The 26,338-nt window shown below is 40.1% G+C and overlaps 2 protein-coding genes across 2 annotated transcripts in view; one reads left to right on the top strand and one right to left on the bottom strand.

Moving 5' to 3' along the window:
* LOC140245357 (DNA topoisomerase 2-alpha-like) overlaps positions 1-23,466 on the top strand; it is a 38,535-nt gene extending 15,069 nt beyond the window's left edge. Inside the window, exons 12-33 of the mRNA XM_072324934.1 lie at positions 49-288; positions 936-1,172; positions 1,906-2,014; positions 3,024-3,133; positions 4,047-4,139; positions 4,909-5,023; positions 5,489-5,610; positions 6,625-6,773; positions 7,236-7,467; positions 8,317-8,516; positions 9,356-9,494; positions 10,707-10,902; positions 11,447-11,682; positions 12,493-12,576; positions 13,402-13,611; positions 14,464-14,587; positions 17,781-18,014; positions 18,365-18,742; positions 19,392-19,511; positions 20,561-20,697; positions 21,369-21,446; positions 23,116-23,466. Of these exons, the coding sequence (XP_072181035.1) occupies positions 49-288; positions 936-1,172; positions 1,906-2,014; positions 3,024-3,133; positions 4,047-4,139; positions 4,909-5,023; positions 5,489-5,610; positions 6,625-6,773; positions 7,236-7,467; positions 8,317-8,516; positions 9,356-9,494; positions 10,707-10,902; positions 11,447-11,682; positions 12,493-12,576; positions 13,402-13,611; positions 14,464-14,587; positions 17,781-18,014; positions 18,365-18,742; positions 19,392-19,511; positions 20,561-20,697; positions 21,369-21,446; positions 23,116-23,310 (3,738 nt within the window). The 3' untranslated portion in view covers positions 23,311-23,466. The remainder of the gene's footprint in view (positions 1-48; positions 289-935; positions 1,173-1,905; positions 2,015-3,023; positions 3,134-4,046; positions 4,140-4,908; positions 5,024-5,488; positions 5,611-6,624; positions 6,774-7,235; positions 7,468-8,316; positions 8,517-9,355; positions 9,495-10,706; positions 10,903-11,446; positions 11,683-12,492; positions 12,577-13,401; positions 13,612-14,463; positions 14,588-17,780; positions 18,015-18,364; positions 18,743-19,391; positions 19,512-20,560; positions 20,698-21,368; positions 21,447-23,115) is intronic.
* The window catches only part of LOC140245051 (U6 snRNA-associated Sm-like protein LSm5), a 340,876-nt gene that overhangs the window by 50,513 nt on the left and 264,025 nt on the right, over positions 1-26,338 (bottom strand). The gene's annotated exons all lie outside the window — the stretch shown is intronic.

The raw sequence follows: 26,338 nt of genomic DNA, 5'->3' as shown, positions 1-26,338 counted from the left end.
CACTCTTTCATTAAGAACAAAAATAATTTGATATCCTGTTGCCTATAGAGCCAACTGGACAAGAAGTGCCACTCCTCCAAACACTCCAAGATTAAGGGAGTCCCCAAGCTGGATGATGCCAACAACGCCGGCGGACGCAACTCATCCAACTGCACCCTGATCCTGACAGAGGGAGACTCGGCCAAGTCTCTGGCAGTCAGTGGACTGGGAGTGGTTGGGCGCGACAACTACGGGGTGTTCCCCCTCAGGGGAAAGGTGTTGAATGTCAGAGAGGCCACCCACAAACAGGTGAATTAATTTCTTGCAACTGTATCACTGAGGTGGTCTGCTCAAGGTGCTTGGTGTGCGATTTTCTAGTCTGTCTCAGGGAAGTCATTAGTGTTCAGATCAAACATGTTCTCCAGAATTTGTGATGTCAAATTTCGAGAAAACGAGGATGATATTTTTTTCTTAAAGTCTGTAAAACACATGACTATTCTGTCTGTTGTAAACGCACAAATTTTAGAGGTACATTGATTTTCGCACTACTTTTGGCTTGCGCGAATTCTAAAACCTGCAAAAATATTTTCATAATATTCTTTACACATTTTGAATGGGTTGACAATCCTGCTGTGCAAATTCAAGAACTTGCAAATATGTTTTTGAGCCGCTCATCACGAAAAATTGATATGCGAAAATATGCACGTTTGCAGTACTTCACTCTTGCAAATAACTCTTATATTTATGAGTTTAAAGTATAACCCCTGCCAGTAATGCAGAGGTATTGTTACAGCTTATGACAGTAAAATCACATTTAATCTTCACAGCTGTCTTTCTCCTACATTCATATGGAACCAAATGTGATTTTCATTTTATTTCCTCCACTCTTAAGAGATTTGTCCTATCAGTACCCACAAATGATGGCATTTCTTCTTCTTTTTTCTTTCTCTGTGCAGATCATGGAAAATGCTGAGATCAACAACATCATCAAGATCCTGGGCCTGCAGTACAAGCACAAGTATGACTCGCCCGAGTCCCTGCGCACCCTTCGCTACGGCCGCCTTATGATCATGACTGATCAGGACCAGGATGGATCCCACATCAAGGGACTCCTCATCAACTTCATCCACAGCAACTGGCCCCAGCTGCTCCAGCACCAGTTCCTTGAGGAGTTCATCACCCCCATTGTCAAGGTGCCTTGTTGTGTTTGCTCAGTCCCGTACATTAATTTTTGTCGCGTCAACCTTTTCTCTATTCCCCCATTTCTCCCCCCCCCCCCCCTCCATTCCATCTGTTCTCTTTAAAAACCCAGCACAGGTGCAAAGAGGTTAAATCTCATTGACATCTTAGTTAACATTTGTACAAATGTAGATTTATTTTGCCTGTTAGTGCATCAGCTGTTGTGACACTTTGTCATTGTAATCATAGTGATGTGTCTGTTTCCCAGAATGTATTGTTTTCATAAAGCTGTTGTGTGGATAGGTGAATTTTATCTGTGTGTCTGAGGTTTGTATTTTTAAGAAATGAACTATTGTATACGCCATATGTTTAGCGAGTCCAAATTTTCGTGAATCAGGACTTCCTGAGGATTTCGCGAGTGGTTAAATTCATGATCATGGAGTACTGAACTGAATGGAGAAATGTATACGTGTACGTCACATTCATATCGCGATCAGAGACAATTTTTTCACATGTCTATAATTTCACGAAAAACACCTGACTCGCAAAATTTAAAATAAAAACCTCACAAAATATTCGGCATACACAGTAATTGACGAGCAAACTCTTTGCACCATTGAAAATTGGCCCTTAAGATTTTGAAGGAACTGTGCTAGTATATGAGAGAAGTGAAGAAATGGATGCGATCTGATGTTAAAGTCTTGTCTGTAATTATCAATCTCTCCCCTCCCCCATCCCGTCAATCAGGCAAGCAAGCCCCACGAGGCAACAATGTCCTTCTACTCCCTGCCAGAGTTTGAGAGATGGAAGGAAGAGACGGCCAACTGGAAGACATGGAAGGTCAAATACTACAAAGGTTTGTTCCCCTCTTCCTCTTCTCAGCTTTTAAAAAAAAAAAAGTGAGAGACCGCTAAATTTCAATATAATTTTTTGAAGATATCATCTGAAATGATGAATTAGATTTATTACTCAGTATTTGATTTGTGTTTGAATTGCTGAAAAGAGTTTTTTTTTTTTAAAGACAATTTAGAGGTTTTATAAAATTACATATTGTCATTCTTGTGCAAGAATATATGTGTGAGCAGAAATATTCTGCTTCTTGTGTGGTTGGAAAAAGTTATAGAAACATAAAATAGCATTGGAGGAAAGGAATATCTCCACTCATGTAGCGCTCTCCCTGACTTTTATAATATTTTTTTTTTTCAAGTTTTGATATTAAACACAGCATTCATTGACCAATCCTGCTACAGTTAAAATGAGAATTGCGCCAGACACTTGCCATTGTATGGGATACAAATATACATGGGTTTGAGTATGTCGGTAGGAATTGTGTGCATAAGGTAACTATGGAATGCTTAACCTACAAGGCAAAACTAAGTGAGTGTAGACTAAATTCCATAGTTACCACATGCACACTGTTCCCTCTGACCTGACACATGAAAAGACATGTGCATCATCTGTTTTATAGAATGGGAGACCAATTTTGCAAGAAATCCATGTTTTGATCATGTAACCTGAAGGCAGATTTACTAGATGCTTTTCATTTTGGCTTGCCATTGATGAAAACATGCATCCACTGCTTCCAACCATGCATCCAGTAATTACTGGATGCATGGTAAATTTACTGGATGCATGGTTAGCTGGCCAATAGGTATCTCTTGCTGAATGTGCGTATGCTAGCGTAATATGTGAACTCTTGCTACAAGTTTGCGATAACGTGTATAGTGGCTATTATTAGTAAGTCATCATGCGGCCAGTAAAGATCTACACCCAGCTCTCGACCAATGAGATTGCAGAATCGTTTCTACCTGTTTGGTAATATGTCATGGTATTGTGATATGAGACCTGTCTCAATCTGTCTCTAGGTTTGGGAACCAGCACAGCCAAGGAGGCCAAAGAATACTTCAGTGACATGCAGAAACACAGAATCCCTTTCGAGTACACAGGCCCAGATGATGACGCAGCCATTGTCTTGGTGAGTATATGATGGGTATCTACAGTCAATGACATCACTGTGGACTTGTCACCAGAAGTAGCACTGCACTGTGATTTCAAAGCTATGTGTACATGTAGTTGATGTCTACAATATCTGTCCTCAAATAAAATCACAGATGTTTGTTATTGAATGTAGTCGCACAACTCTGATGTTTGAATTGTTTGAATTGTGGCAGATGCTTTATTTGGAATGTTTGAGTACAATATGGATTCAGAACCAGCTGAATGCACACACACAAACACACACATATTAGCATTGCTTATCGATGAGTTCTCCCTCATTTTCTGACATGCGTATACTGTGGGGCTATTGATGCTTGTAGACAATGTCAGCATTGCCAATACAAAGTGATTGGTAATCCATATCATTTACATGTAGTATGTAGTTTTATCTCACTTGAGTAAGTTGCTACACGTAGTGTTAGTATACGTTATATTCAGAGATTAAAGCCACTGTTTACCATTTGGAGCAGTGATTTAAAAAAAAAAAAAAATGTTTGAGTCATCACATTTGATAAATGTGTATAGTTCAGTTGTATCACAACACATCCTACATATAAACATTTATCAATAAAGCCACAGATATAAGGAGATGTCACTAATTCTCTCAATAAACCATAACTGTAGACAGTTTATTCTACAAACGGTTTTGATAAAACTACTATTCTCATTTTGTATAGTTCTAACAATATATAATATTGATTATACTCCTTAACATTTTCACATTTGTTGTTTCTATCCCTAACTCACATTTTACAACTATTTTGAAGTACTAAAGCTGTTTTTGGTTGTTGTTGTTTTTTTTCATCTGCAAATGGTAAATAATGGCTTGAATGCCTTTTCTTGTGTTCATATATTTCAATTACTTTTTTTTTCTTTGGTTTCCTGTGCAGGCTTTCAGTAAGAAGAAAGTAGAAGATCGCAAGGTGTGGCTTAGCGAGTGGCTGGAAGAACGAAGACGGAGGAAAGACACTGGACTTGGAGAGGTAAGAACACAGCAATAATAGATCTGTGGATTCAATTACATTTACTAGCTCAAAGGATGTGTCTCTCATTCGCTAAACCTTGTTTCCCAAAGATATTTTGAGGATGAGAGTGTGCATTCCAGAGCATGTGTCGAAGTAAAGATCTTACTTCCTTTGTGTGTAGCATTGAGAATTTCAGAGCATTTGCTTTGAATGTCCAGGGCATCATCCAGTGTTCTGTCACACAAGAAGCCTTCCTCGGTTGTAATTAGAGTTTTCACATGAAACATTTGTTTAGCTTTTTTTTCTTCTTCTTCTTCTTCTTCAGACATGAAAGTTTGCACTTGTTCCTGTGGTAACCCACTAAGAAGAACTACATGTGCTTTGTCAAAACAACATATTGACAGCTCCTAGTCAATCTGTTTAAGAGGAAGAAAAAGGACAGATTGGGAAGGTTGAAGGTAGTTGTGTACATAGAATGACCTTCACTAATCTATGGATTCAGCAATTGTGAAGATGTATGTTGAGAGCTAAGACTAGACACAAGACAGTACACAAAGCAGTGTCAGGACTGTGTTTCACTGAATTCACATATCATGCTTTAAAGATTGACAATGCTTCGTGTTTTCAAAAACATTGACAAAAAGGAACAAGTGCTTTGATGGTCCTTTTCACTATTCTGTATCAGGATGATACACATTGACAAAAGCAAGTGCTGTATTGCTGTACTTTGTAACAGGCATTGATACGAATTACGGTAATCACTTGCTTCCTTGTTCCATATTTACAGCTGTACCTGTACCAGAAGGACACAGAGAAAGTCAGCTACAATGATTTCATCAACAAAGAGCTGGTTCTCTTCTCCAATGCGGACAACGAACGTTCCATCCCCTCCATGGTTGACGGTAAGATCAGCAAACACTCATCTACTGCATATGCCATTTACGTATATCAAGGGGTTTTTATTTTTGCAAATTTTGCGAGTCTGGAGCTATTCGTGGATATAACAACATGCAAAAATGTCAACTCTGATCCTGATATTAATGCAAATTGCATACTTACATTTCTCCATCCATTGCTGTAATCCATGTTATTGAATTTGACCAATTGAAAAATTGTCAGGAAGTCTCAAGAAGAATGAATATTCGCAAACATATGGTATATACAGTACCTGTGACCTCCTTTCTATTGTACAGCCATCAAAGACATTCTTGGTCTTTGTCCTGTGTCCTTGACATAGCATGTATTTTCAAACAGACAAGTTGACTATCTGTGCAAACCGTTTGATTTTTGTTCTTTCACACAAACACTATTCAGTAGTAGCCTGACCATATTTTTCCCCGACGTTTCATTCTGCTTGGGCTGTGCAGGCTTGAAGCCCGGTCAGCGCAAGGTCCTCTTCACCTGTTTCAAGAAGTATGAGAAGAAAGAAGTGAAAGTTGCCCAGATGGCCGGTGCTGTGGCAGAGCTGTCTGCCTACCATCATGGTGAGGTGAGTACCACTGCCTCAACTGCTCCCACACCTTACTGGGGCATAACACTGATCACCTTTTCATTCCCTTGACTCATGTTTTATCCATTTTCTACTCCCCCCCCCCCATCTTTTCTTCCGTGTCACGCTCCTCTATTCCTGGGAGGACAAAGATTCAATTCAATTCAATTCAATTCATTAATTTCATAAAAGCAATACAGCCAATATTTGTACAATAATCAAATGTCAAGGAAAACCACAAAAAAGCCAGTGGCGTGAAGATTGTGATTCCCTATACAGAAGTACATTGAAATGATGGACATATGTTATGTGGACAGTAAAGATGTCTTTGTGTGTTGTCTCAAAAAATAAGGGAGGAAACTATGCAATGTTAACAGATGAGATTGAATGGTTGTGAAAGAAGCGAAACCCAGTCGGTTATCTGTTATGCAATCTCAAAAGCCCATTGCATGTACATGGGTGAGATGCTTGGGGTGTACCCTTGTGAGTAGTTGCTACTTGACATACAACCTGAGTACTCTTGAAGAAATTTCAGCTTTGAGTGACTGGTATGCAAATAGTAAGCTGATGGTACAGAATTTTGCATGAGTTTGACAGCCCTAACTTGATAATCATAACGACTTGATGGTATTAGAACACTCAATCTTTTGCATTCCTCGTCCATTTTAGTAATCTACCAGCCATTTCTTTGAATGAAAATGTGTGTGCATCACGCCATCAAATACAAAGGGCATGAGGCGGAAGTATTGCCAGTCATGACAATATTATGAAAGACTTCATGGAATTTAGAATGTAATGGGACATTGCAGATACCTGCAGACTTCTTCCAAACAATTCATTTGACCAAGAAGAAAGAGGGTATGATCATACATTGTTCAGTAGGATCCTCAATATGTGTTAGAGTGAAATGAGGCTGAGTAGATTACAGTTGGGTGGATGAAACATTAACGAAAGCTGACACAAAGCGGTTAAATGGTTTACTCACCCCTGATCTCCCTAACTCTCCATGGGCAGCAATCCCTGATGAGCACCATCATAAACCTGGCCCAGAAGTTTGTCGGCAGCAACAACCTCAACCTGCTGCAGCCCATCGGTCAGTTCGGCACCCGGCTGCACGGTGGCAAGGATGCTGCCAGCCCCCGTTACATCTTCACCCAGCTCAGGTGAGTCGTTATTCCTTGCTTCCTGTGGGCGTGAGGAAAAAAAAGAAATGGCAATGTTAACAAATTGAGGTATATTGACGTGTATGAATCCTTTCAAGTTGCATATGATGGAGCTTGATTGCTCATAGCACATTGCAGGGACATGGAGAAAACACAAAATGCTTCACTATCATGGTCATTTCATGCCTCTATTAAAGTGTAGCTCAGCTGGGATGTGTTGTTACGAACTGACAGAAATGTAATGCCTTCAGATCACATTGCAAGCAAGCCCAAATTTTACAGGGTTGATTCTTTATAACATTGTGTGCACATCATGGCTCCATACTTTAAACAGGCACGTGCCCACTCATTTTGACATGCCCAACATTTCAGTTGTAGTTACCCCAGCCAGTCAGGCAAGTGGGTTTGTAGCACTCTACACATTTACATGATGTGTGTTCTCCCCTCTTCTCCCACCTCCAGCCCTCTCGCCCGCCTCGTCTTTCCCGCCCATGATGACCTCCTCCTCACACACCTGTATGACGACAACCAGCGCATCGAGCCCGAGTTCTATGTGCCCATCATCCCCATGGTGCTTGTCAACGGCAGCGAGGGAATCGGGACCGGCTGGAGCACACGCATCTGCAATTACGACATCCGCGAGGTGGTCGCCAACGTACGGCGCCTGCTGGCCGGTGATGACCCTGTTCCCATGGTGAGCTTTTTGAGGTGAAGGGTTGAAGGTCACGCCACCATGAGTACAGGATTTGTAATGGGTCTTCAAATGAAAAAGATCACTTTTCAATTCACATAGGTCATGTGGTACATCAGGGTCACACATGAGTAATGCGATTGAGATATCATCTATCTTTTAAGTGTGTCCTTTGTACTCTGTTACAGGAAACTGACAGAAACCTATAATAGCTTAAGAAATTAATTGGAAATTCACCCTTTGTTCTTTTGCTAGTAAACATGTAAATTAGCTTGATTTGAGTGATGACTTTTTTTGTGTAATTAGTCTACTACCTTTCTGATAGCTGTTGCTACTGTCAGCTGTATATCAGCAAAAAGTTACAGGGCTGGTAAATATGGTAACCATTTGTAGACCACTACCCTCAATGGCAAATTCTGAATGCTTTCTTCTTCTTTTTTTTTTTTTTGCAGAAAATGTCTCCTGAAGACAGAAATTCTTCCTTTTTGTTGAGGTAATCTATTTCCAGTATCCACTAAAGCAATAGCATGCTACATTTGAATGTACATGATTGTTGCTCTGCAGCAGTAATTTGTGTACATGAACAGTTTGTGTACACAAATTTGGCGTTCCGCTGAACACAAGTAACCCTGAACTTAGCAGGAAAAGAGATAAGATGCAGTAATGCTTCATAAGTGTGCATCAGTATCAGTGATCATTCTGTCATGACTCCTGAGAATGTGAGGCAATTTTCATTATTATCTTAACCTGCTGAAAAATGTCTGCCTAGGTAGCTCTCAAATAAAGAGTTGTACTAGCCCGCTACATGTACATGTTTGTCCTCAAACACGCCTTTCGTTTGTCTCGTTCCAGCTCCCATCCTACAAGAACTTCAAGGGCACCATCGAGGAGTTTGAGCCGAACCGCTTCGCCGTCAGTGGGGAGCTTGCCGTCATTGACAACAACTCTGTAGAGATCACTGAGCTCCCCGTGAGGACCTGGACCCAGAACTACAAAGAGTCAGTCCTGGAACCGATGGTGTATGGAACAGAGAAAGTCAAACCATCCATCTCGTACGTACACAAGAGTCATTTGCTACCCCTCCACCTTTTTTTTTTTTTTAAGTTTGAGGTGTATGAACTAAATGCATATTTAGTGCCTTTGGGAATCTAGAGCTGTTATAATGGCGTATAGTCAGTCAATTTGGTGCAATCAGTGACATGTATTATTACCTCCGCCAAGGAAGGAGGAGGTCAAGTGATCATTGGCATTGGTTTGTCTGTTTGCAAAATAACTCAAAAAGTTTTGTACGGATTAAAACGAAACTTGCAGGAAAAGTTGATTTTGACACAAGGAACACCTCATTTAATTTTGAAAGTGATCCAGAAATTGTTATAGATTTTTGAAGGATTTTTCATCTTCTGGCTTATAAAGTTAAAGAACGTGGGGTTCAAGCTGCGCGTACTGGAGGTTTATATGTGCATACTTAAGCGCGCGCTGTGCTCCGGCAAGGGGCCGTGCAATGACGTAAACAAAAGGGTTTTATTTGGGGAAATTGGGTGGAAATGAGTAACCGTTGTTGGCTTGGCGGAGGTCTGTGCTCTCTGAGTGCTTTTCTAGTTTTACATGTGACAAGGTCACAATTTGGGGAAGTCAAGTTATGATGCGAAAGTGTGATATTCTTGATGCTTTCTCTTTGATTCCCTTTTTCAAGTGAAGGATTTCATGGGAGTCATGTATTGTCATGACTTGTAAACATTTGGGTCAAAAATAAAGTTAAATGGTCACTTGAAGTTTCCTGTGCAAAGTCATGCAATTGTAGGAAAACCTTGTAATTTTTCAGCGGTAGAGGCATGTACACACCGCATCCAGTTTTCAGTTGGTGCTTTATCCTCTTGACCCACCCCCACAGTGACTACAAGGAGTACCACACAGACACCACGGTGAAGTTTGTGGTGAAGATGAGTGAAGATCGTCTCCTCAGGGGAGAGGAAGAGGGGCTACACAAGATGTTCAAGCTTCAGACGACTTTCTCACAGGCCAATCTCATGGTACGGTGATGAATTCAATTCAGTTCATTTCATTTATTTCTACGTTGCAAATGGGAAAAGAGATAGCAATGACATTAGAAAATCTGCAGCTTACATTATGTAAGATGCAAGAACATATTCGAAGTGGAGGAATCAGCATTGACAGGCCTTTCAGAGGCTGATCACCCTCAGGTATGTTTACCAACAGTTAAAAAAACAATGATAAAAATTTTACAGAATACAATCCAAGTACAAATACCATTACATTAATAAAGAAGTTAGATAGGCACAAAATATTAACCTCATTCATGCGGGTGTTAATTATGTCTAAATGATAATGTTTATCTGATAGTGCTTGCCCAGGGTACTGTACCCTACAGTTCTCCCAGAGAGCCCTGCAAGTACGTCATCCACTACACCACAGCTTCCTAACAAAGCCCTTTGTAGTTTTTTGTTTGTTTTTTTAAGGAAAAATAAACAAAGTATGAATATGGCATATGCAGGGCTTGACGTTAACTTTTTTTTTTCTCTGGTGGTCTGTTCGAGCCACTAGGTTCTTTAATTTCAAATTTTTATGGATTAAAATCATATCAAGCTATATCAGTCCATTTTGAATCCTAGTTGTCTGAGCAGGCCAACAAAAAGATAACTTTTATTGGGGGGGGGGGGTAATTTTGTGGCCGAAAATCAGTTTTGGGCAGTCATGGGCTATTGGGCCACTGCTAATGTTGAGCCCTAATGCATACATATCATAATTTTCATGACCACAATGACCTGTGTACTATGTGCAAAGACATTTTTTTACCATTTGACTTGTAAAGTAAATGCATATTATCAATGCTGGCAGTTATAACTTTCCAAGGTTGCATGTCAACATTTCGATACAGACCTCCAGATGTGAAGGCAACGCTCCATTCATGTTGATGAATGTGAAAGTTTGATTTGTCTTTGATTGTGTATACTTTACGGCAGATATTGTGTCATATTGTGTTGGTTCATATGACTGATCATGTTGATTCATATGACTGATCATATCCCTAGTGGAGTGATCATTGCTCTGTGTAATCATCGAAGACTAATGTTGAACAAAGTATGTCTTATTAACTGTGCAGTTTGTTAGATTCTGGTATTATTAAGGTTTCAATTTGTCCAAGTATGCATTTACATTTTTGTAGCGTATTGTTCTTGTATTTATATTATTTCATATCTGTATTTATTATTTCCATCTTGAAGGTGCTGTATGACAGCCATGGCTGCATCAGACGGTACGAAAGTGTGGATGACATTTTGAGGGAGTTCTTTGCCTTGAGGATGGAGCTCTACCACAAGAGGAAAGCCTACCTTGAGGGCTTCCTCGAGGCAGAGTCCGCCAAGCTGAACAACCAGGCCCGCTTCATCATGGAGAAGATTGAGGGCAAGATCGTCATCGGTGAGGGCCAGAGAAAAAACCGAATGTCTTTTACAGGGGAAAAAAAATTATAAAATAAAATCAGTGAAATTTAAACAACAAGTTAGCAGAAATGGTAAAGTAATCGGACCAATTTGGAACAAATTCCGACAAAACAGGTTGTTTGTTAGTTTGTTTCATTGTCCATCTGTGAGGATGGTTAGATAGCCCATATTCAGCTGCGCCAGCTGGTCTTCCATGAGGTCCAGTTGGACTTCACCGGGTTATGCCCTCTGCTCTTTGCGATGAATAAATGAAACAAGGTCTTTTGCGTGCATGAGTTGTGACTCTCTCACACATGGGCCCTCCATTTTATGTCCTATCTGAGGGACAGTTTCAGGGACCTTCTGGAAGAAAAAAATGTTGTCCACACAATGCATGGAATGCCAGTGACAATTTGTGAAAGGCTCATGCCACTAATACTTCTGGTATTACAGTACTACTTGACGTTATCTTTTGACCACCATCAACACATGTTTCATATTTGTGCCATTCCCCCTCCCCCCCCCCCCCCCAATCACGACAGAAAACAAATCCAAGAAAGAAATGATCAGCAAGCTGGTGAGCCGCGGTTACGACTCCGACCCCGTCAAGGCGTGGAAGGAGGCCCAGCAGAAGGGCGAGGAAGACGACTTCGACGACGCGGCCAGTGACGTGTCCGACACGGACTCGAGCCACGACTTCAACTACCTGCTGGGCATGAGCCTCTGGAGCTTGACCAAGGAGAAGAAGAATGAGCTGCTGAAGCAGCGGGATGAAAAGGTCACTGGTCCTTTCACTTACTTTAGTCTTAAAGGGATGGTATATTTCTAGTTGGGATAGGAATTCAGGTTTTAACTTTTTCCAAGATATTAGAAACCACTTATATGAAACATTTGAGAGCATACAATTCTAAGAGGAATTAAAATATATGTGAGGAAAATCTGTTCTGATATGGTTGAGATATCCCAAAACAAAGCAAAACAGTGTAGTCCCAATAAAAGTTGGGACCCACCTTTTATTAAGACCACTTTGTTTTTTGATATCTCAGCCATTTCAAAACAAATTTTCATCAAATACACTTTTAATTCCTCTTAGAATTGTATGCTCTTCAATATTTCATGTAAGTGGTTTTTAATTATCTTGCCAAGAGTTAAAACCTGAATCCCCATCTCAACCAAAACTATACCGTCCCTTTAACTTTCTAGTGTGAACAGAGGAGATTGTTCCATGGTGTCTTCTTTGTATCTTGTCTTGATCATTGGAGAAGATGCCCCTAACTGTGAATGAGCTCTTTCAACATGCTTTTTGTCGTAGAATTGTCACAGCATTTAGCCACTTGACTTGATATATTTTGTGCGAAAGAGTGGGTCGATTCTGCAGGCAATTTCTACTTATGTTTTCAGAGGTTTGTTATACATACAGCCTAATACAGTCCTACTGTAATCCTGGAAACATCGTCTCAAAATAAGATTGATTCCATGATATAGTCTGTTAAAGCACCCATGGTAGTTTAAGATTAAAAGAGAAAGTTTGTTGCCATGGATGAAATGCCACTAATACCACTATTTGTGATCCCCCCCCCCCCCACAGGCAGGTGAGCTCAGCGCATTGCGACGGAAGACAGCCAGTATGTTGTGGACTGATGACCTCAATGCCTTTATGGAGGAGTTAGATGTGAGTACAGCCAAATCCTTTTGGCTCAGTGCCTCATAATCTTGGAGGTGATTCAGATTGAAAGCTTGATTCTATATGGCTTGATTAGAAAACATGACTACAGTGACTGTTGGAGTATTGCCAGCCACAAAGATGCGTGAATCAGAGATCAAATGGTGTGAATAGGGACTTCATTGCAAATCATCAAACACCCCTCTGTGTCTTGTGTATGTGTCACACCCAGCCAATCCATCCCCCGTGTTTATGGATGGAAATGTGGATGCAAATGCGAACAACTCCTTTGTAAATTTGTGTGAAAAACAGAACAACAAATCTTTGTCAGTCTGTAAGTAATATTTGTTTTTGTATGGGTGGCATAAATGTGGCATAGATGCAGTTAATCCAGCTAAGTGAAATCTTGATGCTGCATCCATAGAGTCAAAGCACATATATTCAGCGTGGTTTAATAAATGTCTGGTGGTTTGGTATCACCCCTAGCACTGGTAACACCTCTACTTTGCTCCCATTTGATTTTGATCAATACTGCTATTTCCCAACTTGAAAATAAAAACTCAAGTAAGTTTTTTCCCCACACTGTATTGAAATCCTCACTGTCGTGTTTATATGGCTGTATTCTTTACCTTACACTCAAACTTAAACACAGAGTGAAATATTCTTTTGAGCAGCCCAGTTTGATTAGCCGTTATGAAGATTCAGTCCCAGTGTCAGATCCAGCCCCCCCCCCCCCCCTGGAATTCCTGGATCCGCCCCCGAGTCCTTTCATGAACTGGATCTTCCTTCTGATGGTTTAGAGTTTACCCTTTTGCTTTCCTTTTCTCCATCCAGAGGGTGGAAGCTCAGGAGAAGGAGGATGAGGAGTCAGGAGTGACAGCCGTCTCTTCCAAGGCAACCAAGGTAGCCAAGGGCAAGTCACGCAAGCAGAAACTCCTCACGCGAGAGGAGACCAAACCCTCGCCGTACGGCCGGCGCGTCGCCCCACGCATCGACAACCTCGTCAAGAAGGCAACCGGCGGAGGCGACGGAAAGAGAGGAAGAGTAAGCATTTTGTTTTAAACCTCTTCTTTGTCAGGGACAGTGTGTAAGACACTGGTGTTTTCTGTAACAATCAATACTCAAAGCACTCGAAGGTTAAAGCAGAAGGCAACCTCAGATGCTTGAAAAAAAAAAAGTTTACAGTTCTGCTGGAATATGTTCATCTAGAGCACGTGAAAGAGTCACATAGAAACATGGAAACAAGCAATTTGAAGATATGTCCTAACCTTGTTAAGCTGCATGCAAAGTACCGTAATATGAAATGCTTTATTATACTGGAATATGTTCGTCCAGAGCACATGAAAGAGTCACATAGAAAGAAGGAAATGAGCAATTTGAAAATATGTCCTTACCTTGTTAAACTGAACACAAAGTACCTGAATATGGAATTATCAATCTGCTTTATTGTCACAATAGATCTGATACCATTGTCCTTGCATCACATCATGTTCTGATTATTGGTATGTGATAGCTAGCAGTCAACTGTGAGCCATCCATTCATTGTTGTGGTAACTGCAGTAAATTGATGTCCTTACGATGATTACACATTTTTACGTTTTACAAATCCCAAGGATTATTTCATTGATTGAAAAATTGGTAAAGACATTCTACATCTTGGTGGTCTATCTGTGCATAAATATTTGGTGTTGCAGTGACAACTTCTTAGTCATCAAAGGTTAACATATTTCCTAACCTGTGAATGTGTTTACTGTACAAATCTAACTTGATTAGTGGTGAAGCATGAGTTCAAAGCTTACTGAGTCAGCAATACAGATTTTATGGTTCAGCAAATATGTGTCTTGTGAAGAATGAAATGTTGTTTAATAATATCTGCCTGTTTTGTATTCTCATCAGAAACCCAAAGAAAACAGCATCAAGACGGAGGAAGGATCAGAGCTGTCGGGTCTCTTGGATGACGACAAGGACTCAGAGGCAGCGTCCGACAAAGCGGCTGTGGCCAAGCCTAAGGCAAAGCCTGGTATGCTATCTCATGGTCTGGCAGGGTTCATTCAGAGTAGGGGCTTGCACACAGAAAGGGGCGTGTCCAGTATGCCATGCAGCTCTCTTCAGAATCTATCATTCCTGCCCAGTCACTCTGCAGAATTACCTTACCAGAGAAGTGTAGACAGGAGTTTTGGTTGTACAAGGCTGTTAACCAGTCGTTCATTTGAATCATTCAACACTAGAAATGTAGATGCATGTCTATGCAGAAACGTCACGCACTCACGAGGCATCGAAAATAAGGAGAATATCACATTGTACAGCTTAGTTAGGCATCAGAGTGAGGGTGCTTGTTCACAGATCAGGAATGGTGCAGTGCTGGTAGGTTGCAGTCAATGTTGGGAAGCAAAGCAACGTCAGTGGAGCTGCACCCCTTTGGTGTGGTCGGCAGCCCTTGGACGAAGGAACTCTCAGAATCAAAGCCTTCCTGCTTCTCGCAATATATGTCAAAATGCAAAGATGGTTGCCCTTTCGCCACGTTGCTCAGTGCAGACACAGAAATCTGTGCTAAGGCCTGCAATAATTAGATCGCATCTTCAACTCCTTAAGCATGCAAAGAAGGTGTTCAGATAATGAGCTCTCAAACTGTTTGAGAAGATTTGCCCATCATGCTGCAAAGGTGGTGATGAATTGCTCAAGACATTACTAAGAGTGATGACATTAAAAACTAGCTGAAATTCCACAGGACTGCATATTCACAAATAAAGATAAATTTAGCAGGACATTAGATGACTGCTTATACCCACAAGTAATTGCCAAAATTGAATATCTTCCATAAGTACTAGTTACAGTAATCTAATTTATGATTTAAAGAAAAAAAAAATTCTATGTCGGCTTAAAGATAATATAAAGTTTTGGTACCTCAAAAGTTTCCCTGAATTTCCTTGTCTTAGTTTGTGTTTCAGGATAAAGTACCTTTCATATAACTAACACTGTGAGACTTACTCGCCCCAAATTGCTCTCATGTCTTAGTAATCATGCAATTCACTGCGACCAGCAGCCCCATACGCATAGCGTAATGGGGCTTCGCATTGTAGTATTCAGGATCATGAAAGATTTAGTATCGCGGGTAAATATCAACTTAAAATCCAAAAATTTCTTCAATTTGAAGACTTACCAATTAAGTTGAAGTATTGAAAACAGGCTTCGGGCAACGTTTGGTTCTGCCAATAGTCCCTTTCTGTTCGAATTGATGACTGAATTTGACTCGGTCGAGAGGACCTTGGGAGAGCTACATACACTGAATACTACCTCGCCGCCGTACGGCGGCGGCTCTGGTACGAAACCATTATTGCATGATTACTAAGACATGAGAGCACTTTGGGGCGAGTAAGTCTCACAATGTTAGTTATATGAAAGGTACTTTAACCTGAAACACAAACTAAGGCAAGGAAATTCAGGGAAACTTTTGAGGTACCAAAACTTTATATTATCTTTAAGGATGTTAATATACTGGAGCAAGTGCCTTCTCAGCCAGACTTTTTTTCCTTGCTGCCTTGTAATTGATATTCTTGCTTTTTGCTGTCGCTGAATGCCACAAGGTACTGTGAAAGTGCAATATTTCTCAAGCAGATAAACCAAATATTCATTGTTAGTGTGTGTGAGGGAGAGTGAATCAGAATTTACTAGCAGCTGAATACAAATGTTATGAACAGAAGGTGAAGTATTTGAAGGATGGTGCATTGCCTAAATTGAATGTACTTGATGCGGTAAATATTACTGCAAGTTTACTGTTTTGCTGTGTATTCTTTCAGAATCGTGTTGATTTTTTTTTCCTGTATTATTGTATGATGCCAATCACCTGGTGATAGCATTGTACATATGATGGGGGTGCAACATTCATACAAGGGAATGTGCGGACAATTATGTCAGACACTTATTTTAGATTCTCTCATCCATCCACTGAGTGACGCTAAGAACAGAGAGATTTGTAAAATTCAGACTTCAGAGATTACAGTAATGTTGGAATGGAGCACTGTTGTTTAGTTGGTGTGTGACAAGCATTTGGGTTGCACTTTTCAGTTCCTGTTGACTATCTACTCATAGACATGATTATTAATGGTATACACCACTCATATATGCAATTACAGAAAGTATCAGAATAAGAGTTTCAAATACCAAATATGTATATCATTGAAGTGCACACTTGAATTATTTTTGCGTGAGTAGAAGCTGAAGTAATAATTTGATACACTCACCAAATGTGAGTTTGAGCTATATTTTGTCCCAATATGTCTAAGTTTGTCTTCATTTTATGAAAGACAATGAAAACACAAAGATGTGATCAACGTACCATATTTGTGGAATGTATCAACTGAAGCGGTCTATGGGTAATCATGTACCACATCCAATAAGGAAGCATGCTAATCAATGTTTCTCTAAACACTGATTTGTGCAATTGGGCAGCTGCAGAGGCTTGAATATGACTAGACAAGTGTCAGATTAGGGTTCTGTGCTTGGGCAAACAATCTGTGTGCTGTGACTGTAGCAGGTGTGTCATCATGACGTGTGCTTTTTGTACACAAGACTTGTTTTTAGGCAAACTGAGAACACTATTTAGTGAGGTGGGTGATAACATTCCCCAGCTTTACTGCCCCATTGGCACCAACCATTTGATTTTGACTTTTTTTTTCGGGGGGGGGGGGGGGGGGGAGTGGTGGGGGAGAAGAAAATGAAAAATTATGTGTGCTTCCATGTCTTGTGCAATGTGTAGATGAATAAAATTGTATGCACATTTCACCAGAACACTTGAAATATTGCTTCTTTATGTCAGTGGAGCAGAAATTTTGAAAAGCAATCATGTTTGGATATGCTATCTTTAAGCTAGAGCATATGAGAGCAAAAGCTTGGCATTGGTCCTGTAACATGGAAAGACAATGAGTTACTGGAGGAAGTCATGTTTGTGTATGTAACTGAGGTATTGAGACTGAACAAATACTATGTTAGAAGCAAGTCTGGACAATGAGTCTAACTTATTTCATCACTGTTGAAATGTTACCTTTGCCAATTTGTTAATGAACCAGAACAGTTGTCGAATGACAATATCAGAGAGATCATTACCGAGTGTCAAAGTAGCAGATGTGTCCACTTTACAGTAAATTAATCAGATTCTGGTAGTGATTGCTAGACTCCTTCCCAGCCCCCTTTCTCTTTGCCTTTCCACATTACAGGACCAAAGCCTCGGGCGCCCAAGGCACCCAAAGCACCCAAAGCACCCAAAGAGCCCAAGGCGCCACGCCAGCCCCGTAACCCTGGCGACAAGACTAAGAAGACAAAGAAGTCAAAGCGCAATCCTTGGTCAGATGAAGAGGAAGAGGAGTTCAACGACGACATGACCAGTGGAGATGCGGCCCTCGCTGCCCGCCTAGCAGCACAGGCCGACCGCGGCCCTAGGAGAGCTGCGGGTGAGTTGTGACTGTTCTTTTAAAGTATATTGATGACATATTCTATTTGGTTGGTTTGTTTGAGTGTAATGTATAAATGAGTTGGAACCAGAGGAAAGTAAGATTTTATGGCTATGCTTCATTTCTAGGCGTATTGCATCGAAAACATGCAGCCTCTGTCTATGTGAAGTTAAGAAAAAAAGGCTTCGTCAGAGAATTTGATCCTAGGAGAATAATTCCAGAAAGAAAATTATTTCAATGTAGAAAAAATATATGTATATCCTGCCTTTAGAGGCATACATCTAAATTCTGTCGTCCATGGCATGAGATGTCGTAACTGTTGTGACATGATATCCACAAACCCATGACAGCAAAAACCACAGTGAAGTACACATTCAGCGATGACGAGGAGAGTGATGCGAGTGGAGATTCCTACGTCACACCAGCCGCCAGGAGAGAGGAGGTCGCCTATCACAACAGCGACGTTGACGACAACGACGAAGACGAGGTGGCCATGTCTCAGCCGGCAGAGATGTCCAACGACCTGTCCTCCCATGCCTCAGAAGATGGAGCAGGGAGTGATGCATCGTATGAGCCTGCCCCCAAGGCAAAGAAGAAGGCTCCCGCCAAGAAACCAGCTGCAAAGAAACCTGCCGCAGCCAAGCCAAAAGCAACCAAGCCGTCCAAGGCAAAGAAGTCAGCAGAGACCATTGACAGCGATAATTCAGACAGTGACGGCTTTGATAAAGGTTAGTGCACTTAAAACGAAAGGTCAAACCGATCATACATAAATTTGAAAAATGTTGTTGTTTTCATTCAAACTTGAGAGCCTGTGTTCTGGTTCACTTGCTTTTATCGTGTTTACTTGTGTGGATTACTGATGCCTAGATGAATTGAGGCAAAAATTTAATGATACATCATGAACAGTGTAACTTCACAAAACAGTCAGTCAACCATTTCGAATGTCATTATACACAGATGTGCAGTTGATCATTACACAGTGCTGTAACCCCACCTCGCGGCAGAATTACTGTACCACATGTCAACTTAATTTCATAGGTGTACTGTAAACGCCATGTATTTAGTGAGTCTAATTTCTCGCAAATCGGGACTTCCCGTCAATTTGGCGAGTGGTTAAATTCGTGATCATGCACTAGAGTACTGAACTGAGAGATTATGTGTGCCATCACATTCATGTCAAAATGAGAGTAAATAATTTTGCTGAATTTAAATTCACGAATAGCACCTGAAATTCGCGGGAATAAAAACTTCATGAAACATTCGGCGTAATCAGTACGTTGTTGACCTATGGCCAGGCTGTGTGTGAATGTAGCTCAGCTCAAACAATCCATGCATTTACGCATCACAAGTATCTATGTGCTCTTGCCATGTCTTCAGAAGTCTGCAGCATCCATTCATCGCTCCAGAGTGACTCGGATTCCCCTCCTCCCGCTGCCAAGCCTTCTAAAGCCAAGGCCAACACGAATGCCACCAAGGCAAAGGCTGGCAAGAAAGCAGGTAATCCCTCGTGCCTTCAAATTTTTTCATCATGGGGGTGTCGTGGCTGAGTGGATAAGAGCGCTCGTCTCTGAATGACATGAGCATGGTATGGGTTTGTGGGTTCGAGCTTATGCCAAGCCCGCCACATTTGCCCCTTCACCAAGGCACTTTATCCACATTGCTGCTCTCCACCCAGGAGTATAAATGGGTACCCCGTAGGATGAGAAAGCTTATGTTTGTTGATCAGCATGTGCATGCCTGTAAAATGGCTTCGACTGGCTGGAATGCTCCCCGGGGAGTGGAGAGTGAGCACTGTCAGTGCTGGCGGGAAATAAGGTATTCAGTGACAGGGGTATTGATAGCCTGTAAAGTGCATTGAGATACTTAATAAGTGTAGAATGCACTATATGAAAACTAGCTATTGTTATTATCATTATTATTATCAACATATTCCTAATTGAGCCATGTATACCTTGAGTAATTGCTTCTTTTAATCTCAAAGATTTGCCAATTTGACTGTCACAATCTGATTGTACTTTATGATAAAACAAAACAAACTTTGTTTAGAGTGAAAATATTGCAAACATAGATTCTATAGTACCATGTGAGGACTCGGATATACCATAGTAGAGTTGGATTTTTTTTTTTTTTTATACCCCCGCCAAACGAAGTTTGAAGGGGGTATTTTTTTCATAATTCCAATCATTAGAATATCTAACAACTCTGTTATGATGACATTGTGTTGATACAGATGTGAGTGGTAGATTTCCTAAGGATCCATGAAAAATAATTTCTTGTGTCAAATAATTTGGATGCTATTTTCTCAACAGAGTAGACATGCAGTCATTTTTTGTATTGTCTATGGCACCCATATCTGCACCAGCTAAACCACAGAATACGTTTCTCATCAGCAAGTTTTAATGGGTCATCAAATTTCCATGAGGATTAATATTCATTGGAAGACAACATTTAAAAAAAGGGGGGGATTATATCTTTGTGCAGTATTGACATAAGAAAGATGCGAGTCTCAGTCCCTGTTGCTCCATACTTGCTTTGTCTCACTTCAGATGGAAAGACATCAATGAGCACCGTCCTGAAAAAGATGAATGCTCCAAAGCGAAAGAAGGACTCAGATTCCGAGTCAGACTATGCACCAAAAAAGAAGCCGGCGAAGAAGACGGAAACGAAGAAAGGTCAGAGTTCAGTGCAGTTATGAAGTCAGCATAATTATGGCCAGCACAAATTGTGCTTGAAGAAATGACGTACTACATTTAATTCCTGTCCCTACAAGTAAATGCCTTGTATTTTCATTGATTAGTTGTTAATGGGTACATTTGCCAATGCATGAAAAGAGCTTAAACAACTTTTTTGCAACTGATTAAAAAGTGCCCTACATTACCGTAAATAAGCACTGAATTAGTTGCCATCACAAAAGAAATCATAGGGTAACATACTCGAGCAGGATACGAACCTACAACCTCTTGATCTCCGTACAGGTGTCTTCTTTACTAGACTATCGAGCTTCCACCTGACAGCCAGTGCTGGTTTTAATCCTTATAGCATGTAGGGGGTACTGCATGATTATTCAATTTTAATGAAATTCATCAAGCAACTCAATGGAAGAATTTCATTAATTTGGATTGAACAACTTTGTTGGACATTTTCAGAGAAGATGAAAGACAGGTTTTGGCTCCAAATCCAGTCTTTGAGTTTTGCTATATCAGCATGAGGTATATGGCATTGGCTTTTCCAAAATTTGTAGTGTATACAGAATGGAATTCACCTCTCTCATCCTTATCCTCGTAGCTCTGTTGTCACTGTTCTCATGTCTTTTCAAACTTGTCTTAATTTCTCACAGCCGCTGCAAAGAAGAAGCCTGAATTTACAGACTCGGACTCTGATGATGATTTTGGAGTGAAAGACGTGGCTCCCAAGAAGTTGCCAAAAGCAGAGGTTTGTGTCTTCATGTCTTGCAAAGTTAACTCAGATGTGTCATGTGAACGCTATTCTGTGACACGTCATGTATGATTTTACATTTTGGGGTATCACTGGTATAATGTGCAAACACTACTGCTGGAAGCACTTACAACTACCAGTATGTGTCAGATGCACTCTTACAGATCTTTATTTCCCAAACCTTACTGATATTTGCGCACATATTGGCCACTCATAGTCATGCAATATTTAGCCAAAAGCCGTTTTACTGCAATTTTGCTTTCAGCTCAGTGAGCAGTTTGCCATACTGTGATTGAGATGCCATTCCATCATTATGTTTGACTTAGGATAAGAAGAAAAATTTGAGAATGTATACAGCTTGGATTGATATATGGAGAAAGGGTAAAGTCTCTAATTGTGACCCGCTGCAACAAAAGGATCCTAAAGTCGGGGGAGGACAATTTTCTGAAAATTGCATGACATAATTCCCCTACTCTTCTACTCTAATTTCATGTATAACACAACTCATGAAAGTACTCAGTTGCGGAGATATTGATGATTTTATTAGCGCATGTCAAGTGGTTGAGGAAATTAGAGTTTCGGGAAAAACGTCTTCAAAGTTTTCCTTCCGACGCTATTGTCAAGGGGAGGCGAGACAGTTTTCACCGCTTGACAATAGAAGGTATGCTCTTAGCAACCTCCACGATGTTCATTCAAGCTTAGAGCCAGCGATCTACGCATGACCAATCAGTAATCAGGATGTCACGCACTAACCAACAAGATCACTCCCTCGTTGCTAGGGGCGGAGTCTAGCTGCGGCGCTAAACCCAAATCTTTGGACATGTTTCTGTTTACGTTGAAAGTCAGAAAATCAAGGCCCAGAAAAACTCTGATTTCTTGCCTTTCCTTTGATCAATTAGCTTCAAAATTTTGGCAGATGATAGACAAAACATTAGACTACAAAATTATGCCAAAAACAGAAATCCGATAGTTTTGAACAAATTTGATGATGTGACTTCTAACTCGTTTTTCTCTGCTCAGCCGTCAGCGACTTTAGGATCCTTCTGTTGTAGCGGGTCACAATTGTTAGTTTCTAAACTCTTTCTGCCCCGTGGCCAACGTGCTTACACACACTGACAGTAGCATTATTGAATGATGGTCTTGAGAGGATTGTAAAAGGGCAAACACTTTCTTGACAGTGTTCCTCTCCATCCAGTGTTAAGCAGTGTTCTATAGAAAGTTTGAGAGTGATTGTGCTTGGGTTTAGCAGATGTGTTGCCAGGAGTTTGAGCTCAGTGGGACATCACCCTTAGAATGGAGTGAGTGCATGTTTTAAGGGCTAGTTTGACTCGCGTGCAGGGGTTATGATTTATCATCTCTGCCTTTGAGCACCACCGCATTATTGAAAAGGTGTTGTATTTTGATTCTTAAGAAAAAAAGAAAAAAAAAAAGTCTTGTGCTGGAGGTACTGGTAGTAGTGATGGTAGAAGTGGTAGTGGTAGTGATAGTGGTAGGGGTAGAGGTAATGGAAATGGCAATTTAATTGAAGTGATTGTAGTAGCAGTAGTTGTTATAGAAGTACTGGTAGGATTGGTAGTGTTACAAATAGTAATGATAACAGTAGTGCAAGGCAGTCTTTTCTTAACCAGTTGATACATGGAAGTTCTCTCTGAAATGTCTTTCATAGCCCAAAGATCAGTCGCTGAAGAAGTCTCATGCGTGGCTCTATGGCTGTGACGATGAAGATGACAATGCATCGAAGAAGACTGGGAATGGAACAATGGACGATCCGCCGCCTTCGAAGGTCAGCACCCTCGGAACTGGTCGGTCAAAAGCCCCGGTAAAGTACACCTACAGTGATGAGTCAGACAGTGACTATTGAAGAGGCGTGAAGAGGACACAACTTACAGCATTATTCCCCGGCGACCTGTGAGTGCAGTATCCATGACAACGCATCATCAAAGTGCCACAAAAGTTGAATGTATTGAAAGTTAGCTAAAAGACTGTTGACTCTTCACTATACGAGGTGTAGCATCCCAGGAGTATTCATGAAAAGCCTCTTGACTAAAAAACCTCTTTTACTATGTCACCTCTACCAGTTATGTCTTGGTGTCAATGCTTGCAATGATGGATGCAACTCAGCAAGACGATTTTCAGACATGTTTATCTAACCTGGTGGTTCATGTCAAAATACAAAAATGAGAATTGGAAAACTAAATTCCTTATTGTATACCTCTCATGAACTATCTCCAACATTTCTTTGTATGAAAAGGACATTTACCTTCTTATCTTACGATCACATTTTTTGGCCACATCTTGCTCAGTAGTTTAGTGCAAGGCATAAACCATCAGTAACAAAGTTCTATCATGACTGTTTGTGTCGGTGTTTTGGGGGCTGCCGTATCCCATCACATTACCATGGACTTATCCACCCTCCCTGCAATGTGCATTGTTGATTAAAGATAGCAGTGAGCTCTTCTTCGTAGAATGTACCAATTAAGTGATACAGAGGGAGAAAAACCAGTGCACAGCTCAAGTAGGAGTACATTTACATCCTAGGAAGTATTAACTTACTCTGAATTGCAGTTTAAGTTTGAGTGGTGTCGTAGCTTTGTTCGAGTCAGTATCTCAGAATCTATTAGACACTGCAGCATTTAGATGCCCAATAGTGTCAACTCAGGGGGAAAAGTAATCATTTGTTTTTCCTTGTCCACATGGGTAGTAACTGAAAAATATTTTGAATAATTCATTCTGAACCAATTGCTTAATGTGGCTCAGATGAATAGTTTCATTGTTTTGTGTAATCCTGAGAAGACTAGAAAATAATGCAAAATGAACCAAAAATTCTGTAAATTGAATGATAATGCAGTGAAAATGGTACCAAGTGAGTTTAGTTACAGTTTCCTCTCTGTGCTTTTCAGTTGTCTTCATTATCATTGTAAAATTTAGTCGATAAATGAAATGAAAACATTTTATTTTTTGAAGTTTTTTATTCTGCGAGCTTATTAAGAGGAGGAATAATGTGCTGGACGCATTGAAGAAACTTTGGCATCTCAAGCATGTCATAAAAAGAGTACGCCTATGTTATGAAATAGTGTAAAGTTAAGACTTGAACTTATTTATGATTTAAACTTGCCTGGTGTAGTAAACTTAAGGGGCTGCAGGTTAGTACAGTTCACTGTAAATATTTTTAATGAAGTGGCAGCTCCATATCAAGGAATTGTTTATTGTTTGAAATACTTGTTGGTCTTATTAACACATTCTTATTTTTCAGGCCTACATACATTTCTAAGTTTTTATGGATAGAAAAGCTTCATATTTATATAAACTCAGCCACAGAGGGATTTTATCTCCACAAGTGCTTCATTATTACCCACTGATGTTATGACATGACTACTGGCAATGTGTGTGTACAGCAAGTGTTAAATTCCCTGTCCATCCTATTTCATTGTTATGAATTCAAGTGTAAGGGTGTTTATATGGAGTCCTGCAACTGCATTTCCGCTGCATACATACCATCGTTATTTCAGTTAGCATGAACACAAAGTCTTAAAACTAAGACTAAAGGGCAATATCACAAAAATGTCCTACGAGTTATGATTTTGGTGAATGATTTAGAAACTACATTTTCTTCCCTGTAACAGTCACTGCTACTAGGTAATTACAAAACAACAAGTTCATGTGAAGGATACACCTGATTCATATGGATGTCGTGTTAAAGATGGAAATTCAGTGGAGATTAAGCAGGAAAATTGCAAAATTACAACCTCCTCCATTTTGCCTGTGCAGATACTCTAAGAAAAGAGAGAATAAATGAAATCATTTGTGGAAAGCATAATGATGTATTAAAATAATGTAATATCTCAATATCACATTACTGTACACAAGTTCTGAGTTTACTGACGTGACTTTTTAATGGGTCTTTTAAGAAGACATCATATGCAACAGAAAGAAGGAGGAAAAAATATATCTCTTTATAAACATTCCAACCTCTGCTGTAGGGCCTTATGTCATTCCTTTGAAAAGGCTGGAACATGTTAAATCTTTTAATTGAATATGTCCATAGAGCTGATACTATTTTGTTTATAATAGTAAAAAGGCTGTGTACAGTATATTAGTTTTATTGGAGCAAAACGTTGAAAAAATCTTTCCCCTGTCCTTCGCCGTAATTCATGAGGTTAAAGTGTGTAAATAGTTATATGATATGCTTGGTATGACATGTGCAATCAGTTTTATTACGCGCTTCAACTCCCAGCTATTGTGACAATGAAGAAATGCTGATAACATGCCAATATTTATCATTGCTATCATTTATTTATTCCATATTTACAGATTTGAAACATTTTCAAACAATTTCCATGTTTGTGCCATTCAGCCTATATATGTGATGTTTAAATTATTTTGTTAAACTGTTTTGAAACTATTTGTTAGGAGCTCATAATGTCCAAAGCTGACTTTTTTTCTTTATTAGTGACTTTTTACAGCCTTCATGAATATACCATTTTACTGATAGTTTTAGTAATAACTAAAATAGTCAAATATTGTGTATACTTATGAAACATCAGATGTTCATGACAAAGAAAAGCTTGCCCCTTACTTGCATTATAAAGCAGCAACTAATACATGCACACTGGATTTCAAGTATGGCAAGCTCAAGTATTTGTGTGCAAAGACATTTGAATTTGATAATCTATCTTCTCTCGATTACAAAACACTGCTGAAGATTCATTGTGCAGAGGTATTTCTTATGTGAATTCCCATGGTAATCTTGCTGTATGTGATTCATTCAAACTTTGCTTGTCTTTGCTTACAGTAAGAATGTACAATGTAAAAACTGTGACACCTTGTACATGTATGTAAGGTCATAGAACTTTTGTTTGCTTGGCAGCCAAATGTCACTGATTCAATGT

This window comes from Diadema setosum, chromosome 22, assembly GCF_964275005.1.
Source record: "Diadema setosum chromosome 22, eeDiaSeto1, whole genome shotgun sequence".
Taxonomy (NCBI): Eukaryota; Metazoa; Echinodermata; class Echinoidea; order Diadematoida; family Diadematidae; genus Diadema; species Diadema setosum.
The sequence above is the reverse complement of the archived record's forward strand: the minus strand, read 5'-3'. Positions and strand labels throughout refer to the sequence as shown.